Source organism: Arachis ipaensis, chromosome B02 (assembly GCF_000816755.2).
Source record: "Arachis ipaensis cultivar K30076 chromosome B02, Araip1.1, whole genome shotgun sequence".
Classification (NCBI taxonomy): domain Eukaryota; kingdom Viridiplantae; phylum Streptophyta; class Magnoliopsida; order Fabales; family Fabaceae; genus Arachis; species Arachis ipaensis.
The window spans coordinates 104,194,149-104,208,721 of NC_029786.2; the positions used below are offsets into that span (position 1 = coordinate 104,194,149).

The 14,573-nt window shown below is 34.6% G+C and overlaps 1 protein-coding gene across 12 annotated transcripts in view; it reads right to left on the minus strand.

Moving 5' to 3' along the window:
• LOC107626141 (putative disease resistance RPP13-like protein 1) overlaps positions 1-14,573 on the minus strand; it is a 79,786-nt gene that overhangs the window by 42,024 nt on the left and 23,189 nt on the right. Inside the window, exons 1-4 of one of the 12 annotated variants that reach the window (XR_002358104.1) lie at positions 6,906-10,656; positions 6,731-6,767; positions 6,029-6,092; positions 5,527-5,935 (exon numbers count right to left, since the gene is read on the minus strand). Coding sequence is in view for 2 of the 12 variants with exons in the window: in XM_021116487.1 (XP_020972146.1) it covers positions 6,911-10,273 (3,363 nt within the window). In the remaining 10 variants the exon portion in view is untranslated. Of the gene's footprint in view, positions 1-5,526; positions 6,093-6,730; positions 6,809-6,905; positions 10,657-14,573 lie in introns of those variants that run through there. The other 11 variants (XR_001617479.2, XR_001617476.2, XR_001617478.2 and 8 more) reach the window with 11 other exon arrangements.

Genomic DNA, 14,573 nt, shown 5'->3' on the forward strand with positions numbered 1-14,573 from the left:
TTTACCTCCTAAACTTTGAGTTCTTGTTGGTCCAAAAAGATCAATATGTAACATCTCTAATGGCCTTTTGGTTGAGATTCCATCTTTAGGTTTAAAAGAGGATTTTACTTGTTTGCCCAATTGGCAAGCATCACAAGTAAGATCCTTATCAAATTTGATGTTTGGAATTCCTCTAACCAGATTTTTCTTAACTAGCTTAGAAATTTGGTACATGCTTGCATGACCCAACTTTCTATGCCATAGCCACTTTTTAGATTCAAGAGATGTAAAGCATGTTACATTTTGTTCTTTTAGGTCCTCAAGAGTCAATCCATACATATTATTGCATCTTTTAGCTTCAAATAAAATATCCCCTGTTTTCTCACAAACAACTAAACAAACAAACTTCCTAAAAATAACCTCAAAACCTAAATCACACAGTTGACTAACACTAAGTAAATTATGTTTCAAGCCATTCACAAGAAGAACATCATTTATACAAGAAGAAAAGTTTTTACCAACTTTCCCAATAGCCACTATTTTTCCTTTCGCATCATTACCAAAGTGACAAGTCCTCCATCATATTCATCAAGCTTTATGAAGGTTCTCTTTCTGGTCATATGCCTAGAGTATCCGCTGTCCATATACCACATATTTCCTTTCCGTTTGGATGCTAGGCACACCTACAAAATAAGCTTAAGTGACCTTAGGTATCCAAATTTTCTTGGATCCTTTCACGTTAAACCATCTCTTATGTCCTAAGCCATGTAATCAAAAACAACTTTACAAACTTTATCACCAATCATTCTTTCACCAAAGAAGCATTGAATAGGAAAGTGTCCATTTCGATTGCATAGCCTACAAAATCTTGGAGTTGCTGTTTTGTTAAAGTAGGTGGGGTCTTGATACCTTATATCATTTGAAGATAAAGCAATGTTTTCAAAATGAGATTTTTCAGATTTATAAAACCCCAACCCAGCCTTGTCATAAAGAGGTTTTTGACTAGCCAAGATTTGATTCAGATTTTCAGAACTTTGGGTGAACTTGGCTAAGTCTTCCTTAAGCCTTTTAACCTCTTTAAACAACTCTTCATTTTGCTTAAAACAATCTACATATGCAAGAACGGAATGATTACTTTCACAGCTCTTAATTTGGGCTCTTAACTGCTTATTTTCCTCAACAAGATCACAAGCAGTTTCGGCCTCTCTCACTTTCTCTTTAAGAAAACTATTTTCAGCTTTAAGAATGGTGATTTGTTGTTCAAGTTCTTGATTTTCCAGCAGAAAACATCTTATTTTTTTAGAAAGGTGGTCTATCATAAGATGAAGATCTTCAGTGTTAGGGTTATGAAAGACTACCTGATCTATGTGATCTGCCATGAGACAAGGTTGTGACTTGGTCTTGGATTTCTCATCATCATCATCCGAGTCATTTTCCAAATCTTCCCATGAAGCCATCAGTCCCTTCTTCTTTCCTCTTTTTGGCTTCTCTTCCTTCTTTAACTTGGGACAATCAGATTTGAAATGCCCCCATTTCCTTGTAGTTGTAACAAGTTACTTTGCTAAGGTCTTTCTTCATTTTCCTTGAGTTGCTGCCTTTGCCTTTGAGCTTCATCATTTTCCTGAATTTTTTGCAAACAACACAAATTCATTTTCAGATGAGTTATCACTGGATTCATCATCCAGAGGGTTAGTGACAGAAGAAAAAGCTATTCCTTTCTTTTTTGAATCTTTTTTTAAGTAGGTGTTTTTAAAAGCAAGTAAATTTCCTCTCAAATCATCATAGGTCATAGAGTCAAGACCACTACTCTCAGAGATAATTAAAGCTTTTGTTTTCCACTCTTTTGTGAGACATCTCAACACTCTTCTCACTAGCACAGATTCAGGATACTTGATTCCCATAGCATCCAAGCCAACAATAATGGTGTTGAAGCGTTCAAACATCTCATCAAGGGATTCTCCTTCCTTCATTGCAAACATTTCGTATTTTGTCCCAGATTTCCTTTGCCGTTGTGCATCTTGATACCCGTCGGTACTCCTCGAAGCTGATAGCACAGTTGAGCAGATTGATGGCCTTGGCGTTGAGCTCCACCTTTTTTCTATCTTCATCCGTCCAACTTGCTTCAGGTTTAAGAGAAACAACTCCTTCGGCACTTGTAACAGTTGGATATTGAGGCTCTTCCAGGATGATCTTCCAAAGTCTGTAATCCACTGCTTGTACGAATATCTTCATCCTCTCCTTCCAATAGGTATAATTTTTCCCATTGAACAGAGGAGGTCTATTGCTTGATTGTCCTTCGGTCAAATTATAGGACACCACATTTGAGCCACTATTTTCTGCCATGAGGATCTTTGCTCCAAGCTGCAAAGCTTGATCTCTTTGAGACCAAGCTCTGATACCAATTGATGGTTTCAGTGGCTAAGAGAAGGGGGGTTGAATCTTAGCCCCCTTTTTTGCTTTGTAACACTTGCTGGCCTTTGAAATAACTTCTAGGAGACTTCTGGATTTTTGTCTCGTCCCAAGCCACGAGACTTTTATTTTTATCTCGTCAGTTGGCACGAGACTTTTCTTTTTGTCTCGTCACTTGGCATTAGATAATTTTCAGTTTTAGCCCCTGTGCAGTAGAAACAGAAATGGAGTAGAGAAGAGAGAAAATTACACCCAGATATATCCTGGTTCGGCTGCTAAGTGCAGTGCAGCCTACATTCAGTCTCCATCACAACCATGATGGAATTTCACTATAATCTTCCTGATTACAGACTGTAAAGTGCTAACCCAACTTACAAGGGGATTCCCACAGAATCATGAAACACAACATAGATGAACAAAGGAACTCTAAGGACATCTATGACTTTTTCTTTTAATTTTGCACTCTCTGACTTTTTCCGCTCTATGGCTTTTTCATACAAACCTCACTGTTTGCCTTTTTCCATGAGACTCAAGACATGATAAAATTAAACAGAAAAATACTAAACAGAATACATTGAAGGAGAAGAAAATCTGTAAGCTTAGGTAGCTCTGAGAATCCTATGCCTTGCACTCTCACTGCTTACTTCTAACTCCTTGCTCCAAACAGTGGCTATTCTCCCTTTTTATAGAAGAAAGAAGCCTCCACACTTGAAGCCAAAACCTAAGCCAACTTCTTATTCTTCAAGAAACAAAACCGGTTCGGCCACATAGAGAGAGAAGAGATAACCATGCAAAACCCAACATGCAATTACCTCTAGTCCTTTCTTGGTCACCACTCTTCATCAATCCGAGCTCTCCATCCTTGGCTTGCTCTCCAAGATGGATTTCTGGCCCTTGATGCTTCATGATGATGATGACTTCATCTGCTTCAATCTCTGCCTCTACCATCACTTCGCCACTCTAGCTACTTCCTGTGGTGGTTGAGCAGAATCAAAGACAAGTCACACGTCCAAGAGTTTCCTCCTTGCTGGCCGAATCTTCTTCTTCCTTTTTGAGCATGAAGAGCTCGAGACTACCTCACCAAATCTAACCATATTTGGTGAAAATCTCAGCCACAACACACTTTTGTTTTGTTATGTTTTCTTGCCATCATTGTGATGGTCTTTAGACTTGCTCTTCCTTCACTTCGGTAGCTTCATGTAGCTTCCATGGCATCCATTGTTTCCTGTGTAATAACCGAAGAAGAGAAGCAAATAGAGAGAGAAGAGAGAAGTTTGAAAAGTATTGAATTAGGAAAGAGAATGAGATTAAATGAAATGATTCTTTCCTTGCTGAGTAGCGTGTAGCCATAAGTGCTACAATCAAATCAAGTGTCTTGTTTTCTCTCTCATAGTTCCCATGCAATAAATGACAATGTAATGAATTTTGGAATCCATCACATGGTGAAATGCTTGGATCCGTTGAAAGCAATTTTGCTTTCCTTTTTCCATTGGTTCCGGATCATGCATGAGGAACTTTTATCAAATGTAAAATTGGGCTTAGTTGCAACAACATTTAATTTCTGGCCCAGAAATAACATTTGCTTTCCTGATGAATTTTTGGATCATGCATTGAGCAAATAGGAAAGTATTCATTTGGGCTTGTAGTAATAATAATAACTCAATCTGGCCCAATTAGCACAATAAATAATTCAGCCATACTCATCATATATTCTAGCATCAAACCAAAGCTTAATTTTTTATTTAATTGGGCTTGTATCAGAATTTTATTTTCGGCCCAATTAGAAACCTGCATCACAAAATTATTAATTAACATATGTTAAATGAAAATCAAATTAATAATTTTGTAATTAATTATTTCAATAATATTTGTTCATCATCAAAATTAAATTAGAGTTTTCCAAACTCATCAATTTTAGTTGATGGACTTAGTCTTCTTATGTAGCGCTCGTCTTCCTTTTTTTTTATTGGTTGTTGTTAGAGTTGTTACTTTCTTCTTTCTGTAGTAGATTCTTGTGAAGGCATGTTCTTTATGAATTGTTGAGTTGGATGCACTTTCTATTGTGTTGTTTGTTCCATCTTTGCATGTATGTTCTTCTTCTGAAGAAATGTCTTGAATTTGTATGGTTTTATTTCTTCTTAATCTCTTGATGGAGTGGTACTTCAATGCCATTACTTTTCCAGAGTGTCATTAGATTTGAAGCAATTGTGCCCAATAATTTTTTTTTTGCTTCGCCATCAAATAGTACAAAAATTATTGTAGCACTTTAATCTGAAACCTTTAATTGAATTCTGAATCTAAAATAAATATTGGATTAGTAACTAATAATTTGATAGATAGAATTATGAAAAGTATATAGAGTTACCTTATTGTTGGATATTGTGGTGTTTGATTACATGTGCCACAAATGTAGTTGTTTTTTATATAGAGTTACACTTTTCACATTCAACATAGTTTCATACAAATTTGTCATCAATTTTGTTAATAGTTGCTAAAATTGTGAAGATCTTTTCCTATTCTAATATTCAATTTATGTATTCATTAGATATACGGTATTTGAGTAAGTATGAATGTATGATGCATGTTGTGAGTTTTTTTTTGTCATACCTGATCATCAGATTCTCGTTGCATGGCTATTAGATCTTTGATAGTTATTCGATTTCTAATCATTTTGCCTTGAAAGAATGATGCTCCATTGAATAAGTTTGAGATGTCTAATTCAGAAATAATTTTTTTGTGTTAAATTTGATGTTATTTGAAAGAATAGTGGTAAGAGACTTATATAAGTAGTTCAAATAGTATAGAATTTGAATACTTGTAACGTAAAATTTATTATAATTAATAATATTATTATGACATTTGTTATTTATAAAAATTAATAAATTAATTGTTGGGATTATAATTGTTTATAACGGTAAAATATAATAAATATAGGAATATGGATTCAATGTATTTGTACGTTACAAATTTATTGTATTGTATTTTTTAGTTTTCTTTTTTTGTATATTTTATTTTTTGTTGATTTGGAAATAATAGTTGATTTGGCAAGATTTGAGTGGTTGATTCTAACATTTTGCCAAGTAAGCAATGTTGCTGACATGGCGTTAGTAGAAGAAGAGAAATAGCTTCAAAGTAATGTGGGTAAACTTATGTATCTACTTTTATATATTAAGAATAGATGAGTTAATAATGAAGTTTATAACATAAAATTTTCCTATTAACATCCAAAATAACAGACATAAAGCCTAGTGTTGTGGTTGAATCCCTTCGGCATTGCCATCAAGATTCGTCAAACCAACACTTTACATCACAAAAACTCAAAAAAAAACTATACATCCCAGCAACTACTCAAGCATGCAATTCCCCTGTTCCAAACTTCTGCAACAATATCCCCAATTATAGAAATGCTTCTTCTCTGCCTCTCAAGAACCAATTGTACCATTTTGCTGAGAGTTTGGGATATCTCTATAATTGGCCATAGCTTACATTTGAATCATCCAATAAGTCAAATAAATCTTAGAATGGCCCCTTTATGTTTGATCCGTTCCTGAAATAGAAAATTAGGAAACAGAAGAAGTATATATTTATGTGTCTCAAGTATCAACAGAAATTTCATAGCTGAAGGTATCAAGTGTGGCACCTATACATGCATGCAAGTATTTCACCCTTGACACATCTTGTAATGATGCATTGCTTGGTTTGACCTGACCACATGATAATGTGAATCAAATCTTTATCAGCAACTATATAGCACCATAAAATACATGCATTTCGAGATAAATTTATTACATCATGCACTAGAATTAAATTATCCTGGTTCAATGAAACTTAAGATTCTCACTTATTGGAAGGAAATATACTGCATAGCTACACAGTAATCAAATTGGAAAAAATGAAAAAAAGAAAAAATTAATTACCCCTTCATTTGAAAACGGACTCTCTGCATCAGCCAAAACATAGATGGTGGTAGTTATACATAAATGAGTAGTAGCCATAGTTGAGGACATTAATGAAAACTATGAAATGCTAAGAAACCTGAGTGTTGAACTGCTAGTTGGAAATTTCATGTTATTTTTGTAACTAACAATAAAAATTTAAAAACACAGAATGTGAATCATAATGAATAGATAGTGGTTAGTCCATTACTCCCTTGTTATTCTTTTGGCCTTTTGGGAGTAACATGTTTAAAGAGGTTTTAGCTTGATGCACTGTTTTGCTTTATTATAATATAGAACTGAATGAATGTGATGGGGGTTGTCAACTTGTCATTGTGAGAAAGCATGTTGAATGAGGATTTGTAAGGTTTAGAATGAAATATAGATGACAAAAAACAATGCTTTACCTGCTTTAAGATGTTGAGTCCTCATGGAAACTGTCTCCTGCCATCAACTTGAATGGTGAATAAGCTATTAGTTTAAAACTGGAAAATAAAAGTAAGATTATGTAGGAGAGAATGAATATGATGTTGGAGAAGATGAAGTGAAGAGGCTTCGGGATAGAGAGAGCAAAAGAGTTACCTGTTTTAAGATGTTGAGTCATTGCGAATCCATTTCCCATCAAGTTGAATGCGGGGGATGTGGGAAATGGATGGCCAAATGTGGGGGTCCTTCCTCTCTATGCCTTCACCCAACAACGGACATTCTCTGATTCTGAGTTCCCATAAAGAGGCAGGCAGCCTTATTATGTTCTCCAGCTTAGGGCATTCTTCAATCCATAATCCTCGGAGGGACTGTGACTGTGACACCTCCAGAGATGTCAAATTTTCACATCTTTCAATTGTCAGAGACCAGAGATTTGGGAACGCTGGCAATGCGAAGGATGTAAGTGAATCACAGCTGTTGTCTATTTTTAATTCCATTAGCGAGTGATGTTGTTGGTGTTGCATTGGGAATTCTACATTCTTGCAGTTATTGATCCGCAAATGTTTCAACAAAGGGGGCAAAGCATCCCCTGGCAATGACACCGCTGATGAGCAATTTGAGATCTCTAAATAACGGAGAGAGGTTGGTTGGGTGTGGGTCATGGCCTCAAACACATCCTCCACAAGCTGCTTTCCTCCGATTCCTAGTACTTGCAGTGAAAGTGGTAGGTCCCGCATTCTTGCTTTCTGTTTGCCTAATATAAATAATTCGCGTAAGATGGGAGCTCTTGGAAGATAACAACCAAGCTCCTCACATCCTCGAATGCGGAGTTGCTTCAAAGACGGAAGGAAAGTGGGCAAATCTCTTCTTAACTTAGGACAGTCCTCTATCCAAAGTTCTTCAAGTTTCGGAAATGGTGCATGATCATCATCATCACATTCATATGACTCCCATTCCTCCCAGCAAGGCATTCTTTGAATCATGAGAAATTTAAGGGATCGGAAGGGTGTCTCCTGATGCTGATGAGTTCCATCACCCTTATAGAATGACCCACCAATCTTCTTCACCTTCTCGAACTCTTCAATGATCAGCCTCTCCAGAGAGGGTAACTGTCCAAGTGAAGGAACCATCCAACAATTCCTGCATCCACTCAGCATCAACACAGTCATGTTGTGGTACGAAGACTGCCCTACCCAATCCGGAAACATGGTACCTCTGTAACGCCAGATGAATAGCATCTTCAAGTCTTTGTGAGGACATAATTTGTCAAGAATAGCTTTTTCAGTTTGGGAATCACAAACCTCACTTTCTTCAAATGATGTCCAACTCAAATCTAAAGCATTCAGGTGTATTTTTTCATACATTCTTGCACTCGATGCTTCACCACTATTCTTAACATTCTCTAATTTCTCAATACTCAATGATCCATGAAGATGTGCTAACTCTCCCAATTCTCCAATCCCATTCTCTTCATGTTTGCCCGCAACATAGGAACTTAAAAATTGCAAATCTTTTAATTCACTCATCTTTTTTGGCATCTCTTCCAAATCATCAGTGCCGGAAATATCAAGATGACGCAAATTCACAAGATTTTGCATCTTGCTAGGAAGCTTTTTAAGTTTATTACACTCTCTCAACTTCAAGGTTTGTAAATTGTACAAGCAACTTAAAGACTCGGGCAAAGTCACGATGGATGTGAATGAAAGATCCAAAAAACGCAAATGGATCAATTTGCCAATTGAACTATGCATCAAGTTTTCATCATCTGAAGAAAAATTAAACGACAAAACTCGTAAGCACTTCAATTGTTCTAGTAAGTCACAAGGAACGGTTACTCCATCTCCCTCTGGGATTACGCCGCCTTTATGCAAATTGATTTGCATCAATGTCCTCACATGTTTTAACCTATTGCATGCTTCCATGATCTTCATAAGCGAATCATCATCATTCTTGCGGCGAGCACATGACAAGTGGCGAGTTTTCATATCATGCTTTGCTGCAGTCTTGTGTTCAAGCATACTAGAAAAGAACTTTCCACCATAAAATGTTGTTAAATCATGCATGAGGTCGTGCATCACAAATGTATTATCATCAGAGTTGGAACGTTGAAAAAATGATCTTGAAACCAAATCATCAAAATATTCATAACCAACATTTTTTAAAATGTTTCCACCCTTTGGTTGTAGCAAAAGACCTTCTGCCATCCACAATAATGTCAATTCATCTCTATAAAATTCATAGTCCTTCGGATACAAACAACAATAAACAAAGCAGCGTTTTAAATACGAAGGAAGGTGGTAATAACTGATTCTCAATGCAGGAAGAATCCCACTATCCTCCTCAGAGAGTTCCCAGAATTCACTATTCAAAACATCAATCCAGTCTTTTTCATTATCTTTCCCTCTCAATAACCCTCCAAGGGCCTGAGCTGCCAAAGGTAACCCTTTACATTTTTTAACAATTTTTCTACCAATTTCTTCTAAAGTTGAACAATCTCGAGATTCAGAAGGATCCCATGCACGATTTGCAAACACTGACCAGCATTGTTCTTCATTCAACAAACTCAAATTGTGAGCTTCATTATGTTTAGTTTTCACCACAGAAGCCACTGTATCAAGACGTGTAGTTACAAGAATCTTGCCTCCCTCACTTCCACATTCAAAAGGTGTTAGAAAACTTTCCCAACGCTCACGATTACTGCTCCAGACATCATCCAGAATAACCAAGAAGTTCTTCCCCGTTAGCCCATTCTTCAAATGATTTTGAGCTGTATCTAAATCATTTGAGTAACAAGCACTGCAAGTTTTCTCTATCACCGCCTTTGTGACCTTCAGAACATCAAATTCCTCCTCACCAACACAAACCCATGCCTTCACATGAAACTTTTGTTGCACTGTGTCATCATTATAAACCAATTTAGCCAAAGTAGTTTTTCCTATCCCACCCATGCCCACGATGGGAATCACGGACAGTTCACCATTGTAAGCATCATCTAAAAGCAAATTCACTATGGCATCCCTTTCTTTGTCCCTTCCAACAAATATATCAGATTTTTTAACCAGCGAGGTTGATGGAATCCTCCCAGACATGTTCTTGGCTGCAATCTTTTCTAGCCGAAGGATATCTTTGTGTTTTGCAATATCTTCTAGTCTAGCAATGATTTCTTCAATCCTACTAACCATCTCCCTATCTTGCGAATTGAGAAAGCGAGACAGGAAGTTACCTGGTGGATCCTTCTGAGTGGCAGCTTTGGTGGCGACTTCATCCAACAAGTCATCAGCATCATACACAGCATCTTGGAGATCTTCGAGCCATCTCTTGACAGCAGGGTCAGTGATCTGTTTCTTCTCAGCATCATTCAGCACAGCTTCAACCACATTCAGAATGGTCTTCAACCTTTGAAGCAGCTTCTGGTCAACCTTCTTTCCTCTCATCATGTTGATGAAATCAGGATCAGACAGCCTGTCGAAAAGGACATTGAGAAAAGAAGAGAGGAAAGCTCCTCCAACAAGTTCAGCAGCCATGTTCACAAGATCAAGAAAGTATGAAAGGGTAAGGGAAGTGGTTTGTGGTATGCACTCAAAACTCAGAATTGACAAAAACAGAAGGGTAATAGTGAAGTTGTAGTTTGCAGTGTAAGATAGCCAAGTATATGGTGTGGTGGTGATATTTTCTTGAAATGCTTACTGTTATTGGTACTGGGGACAAGTTCACATATGCTTCTTTGTTTCTTCCTCCAAGGCAGTGACATGTTTCAGTGCTTTCAAAAAGTTTATGACCCACTACAGCATCCAATACCCAATATGGTGATCTTTGCTTCAATTATTGAGTTGAACTGTTGAAGCAGAAATTCTTTTTTGTTTTTGCATCACATTCTTTCACTCTTTTCTTACTTTTTTTTTTTCTCGATAAGATACTTTTATTTTCTAAATGGAATCCAAATGTATTGAAATGATAAGTTTGATGTTTAACGTCATGGGACCATCCTCCACCAACTGATGAGAAAACCAAATGTGAATGGTCCTTAATTGTATTATTAGCTATACATACAGTAAACTGCTTTATACTTGTTTAACCAAATATTTGTTGTTTTCCCTCAATTTACCAAAATCACGCAATTATACAATGATTTAGTATTAGATTACAGAATATGACTATTTTGATTATAAATTAAATTATTGCATGGGATAATGAAGATGCCCTTATATTTGAATTTGTTACCACACTCTCATAGTGTCCAAAATGTATCTTACAATGTCCAAATTTTTACAGGGAAAACAATAATCTAAATAAGAATATTGTTGGATGATTTTACCAAAGTAAGACCATTTCATTTTTTTATTATATTATTATTATTATTTTTACATCAAGCTACTTTTACACATTATAGTTCTAGAATTTTTACTTTTCTTAATGGAATTTCAAATGAAATTCTTATTTGTTAATTTTTTTTAGCATGTGATTTAAATTTATTGAACTGAAAGTGAAAGAGTACAACAATGTTAATTTTGCTGTTTGCAATCTACATCATTGCCATTGAGGTTTGTTATCTTATAGGTGCAAGGCTCTGCCTCGGGTGTCTATGTTGATAGCAGCATCACTTCTAATTGAAATCTGCAATAACAGCAGGTAGGATTTTCAATGTATTTGTCTAAGGCATATAAAATGCTATCTGCATTAACTCTATAAACTGCAGAAGAATCACATTAACAAAGACCTCAGCGAATAAGGGAAGCAGGAAATTTGACAAACACAAGCTGAAGAAACGAAGCTTTTTTTGTAAAAAACCATACTCGATTGTGCAGCTTGTTTGTACTTCTTTCTTATAATTTGGATTGATCAAGTGATAAATTTTATATCTTTTGTTTGCCATTGGCTTTCTTATGTAATCTTGTACATATTTGTTTACAAAAAATAACACCTATTAGTAACAACTAGAGTGAGACCCGCGTAATGCGCCGAAAGGTAGATTATTTATAGTTTTATACTATATAGTATATTTTAATAAATGTTATATTAAAAATATTTTAGAGAACATATTATAAATAGATTTTGAATTTATTTATTTTTAAAAAAGACATAGGTTATTTATATTAAAGTTATACAAAATTGCATTTTTTTTTCATTTTTCAATTTGCATTAATGGCTACACTTTGGCTTTTCTTGCGGTTTTTTTGTTTGTAAATAATGAAAAAAATAAATGAATGAGAATGAAAAACATATAAAAATGTTATATTAAATTTAAGGAATTTTTGACAATTAGTATAAGAGATTAAGAAATGAAGAGTAGTAAGAGTCTTAATATGTATAAGTTGTAGAATTTGAATATTTGTAACTGAAATTTTTTATAATTATTATTATTATGACACTTTTAATGTATGTTTATTGCATTTAATTAGTACTTGATGTTTCAATTGAATAATAATAGATAAGAGTTTTTTGTTTTAATTTTTTTAAAATATTTTACTAAATAGTGATTGGTTGATTTTCATCAAGCAATTTTGGGTATTAACTCTTCCGGTCTGTCATTACCACTGCAAATCATTGTACAACAAAGAGAATAAGACATAGTCAAAGAATGATAATCCATTCTAAGTAAATTGTGGAAGCAATAATAATAATTTATAATTTGATGATGAAATATTGCAATTGATAGTATATAGGGAGCAATAATTTTAAATGCACATTAATTTTGGTTGTGAGTGTTGGACAGAACCGTTTACAAAAGAGGAATACATAAACTTGTGCTACTTGTAATGAGTTCACAATTAAAATGTTATTATTTATAACAAATAAATAGGGCTATTGAAAATGATATTGAACAATGAGAAGAGTAAACGATAAAGTTGAAAATCTTTAGGAAGATACCTGAGACAAATTTCCTACGTTGGCGGCGCCGAATGGTGACGTTGGTCTGAGACCCAGAATCGAGCTCTGGCAAGAAATCCGCAAGAGGAGGAATGGAGTTTGCTATGGTTTCTGCAATTTATACAATGCGGCTCCGCCGGAGATGGACATCGCGATGTATAATTTGTTTTGAGGAAAAAACAATGGCTCATGGACCAGAAGAGGATGGAGGAAATAGAATGGGACCGGAAGAGGATGGAGGAAATAGGATCTCGGTACGGAGAGGTACTAAGAGGGTGAGGGTTTGTGAAAGGTAATAAGCTCTTTGGTTTTGAGAGCTTTTTGTTGGGGTAAATGTTAATTTGTGTTTTTGTTGTTTTAGAAATAAGGATTGATTTAGAAAAAGTTAATTTGTTGGTTTTTATTGTGTTTTTTAGTTGTTTTTTGTGTTTTTTTTTTATGTGAAAATAAAAGTTAATTTGGCAAGATTTGAGTGGTGGATTCTAAAATTTTGCCAAGTAAGCGTTGGTGCTGACATGGCGTTAGTAGAAGAAGAGAAATAACTTAGAAGCAATGTGGGTAAACCTATGTACCTACTTTTATATATTAAGAATAGATTTATTATATTGACATGTTCACAAGATGTGGCTGTAGTTGCACTCAACTAAAGTTTTCATCAATTGGTAAGGAAAAGGTGGTAGTTATCTGCTGGATTGCATGGCCAAATTTACATCCAGAGAAAGATACAATGCACTAGATCGAACGATTTAACTTTAAGTGTAAACTTATTTCTATTATTATTTAATTAAATTCATTCTTGTCACCTTTTGAATGTCTTTTCAAGTAATGGGTGCAAAACATAATCACTTTTGTTACTAAATATCTTCTGGTGTCTGATTAAATATCTGCGTCAACTGATTTACAAGTGCACATAAATTAAATCCAACTTTTTTGTGATATTCTGCTGATTTATATAAAAATTTATGTGAAAAGTTCCATTTTCTAATTTTTCATATTCTGATAAAAGTACATAAAATGATAAATTTAGTAATTTACTTGACCAATAATGACAACCATAAATATTATCTTTTGGAGCATTATGTGATGCATTGTAGAAAATGAAAAATTATTCTATACTCAATTTTCTTCTACTGCATTCTGTAATACATTCCCACTTTAATCTCTGATGCAAAACAGAGTTAAAAAAAACCTACTCATCAAATAGGAGTCCGACAGAAATATGAGATGTTCTTTACAAGTTCAATAGCTCCTCCAACTATAGAAGTGCGCTTTTTCTACCTCTGAAGAACCAATTAAGTTCTGGTGTAAATAAAATTAAAGAACCTACTCATCAAATATGTCCAAAGGAAAATATGAGATGGATCCTTTACAAGCTCAATAGCTCCAACTATGGAAGTGCTTCTTCTACTTCTCTAGAACCAAGTGTACAATTTTGCAGTGGCTTTTTGATAACTATTAACTGCAGGGACCATTTTGAAGTTCGAGTACAATTTCAGGGACCAATTTAAAGTTTAACTCGAGAATTAACCAATCATCTTTAAGAAAAAAATTTAAAAAAAAAATCTTATTCAACAGAAGCATAAATTACTAATTAAATACAATAAATATATACAAACAAAGTGTCATTAATAATCATAATTATAAGAAGTTCCGGTTATAAATATTCAAATTCCGCATTATTTGGCTTACTTATACATATTGTATAAGACTCTTACTACTACACTATTTGGTTTATTTACAAATCATGTTGCATACAACTCTTATTACTATTACTTCATTTCTTAATCTCTCATACAAAATTGTTAAAAACTGCTCCAAGTAAATTTAAATTTAGCACAACATCTCCTTACTAGGTACAATGGGGGAATGACACTAAAGTTAATTCATAATTTCATATTATATTTTTGGTGTTTCCATTCGAATTCATTTTTCCTAACTTTTTTGTTTTGTACAACT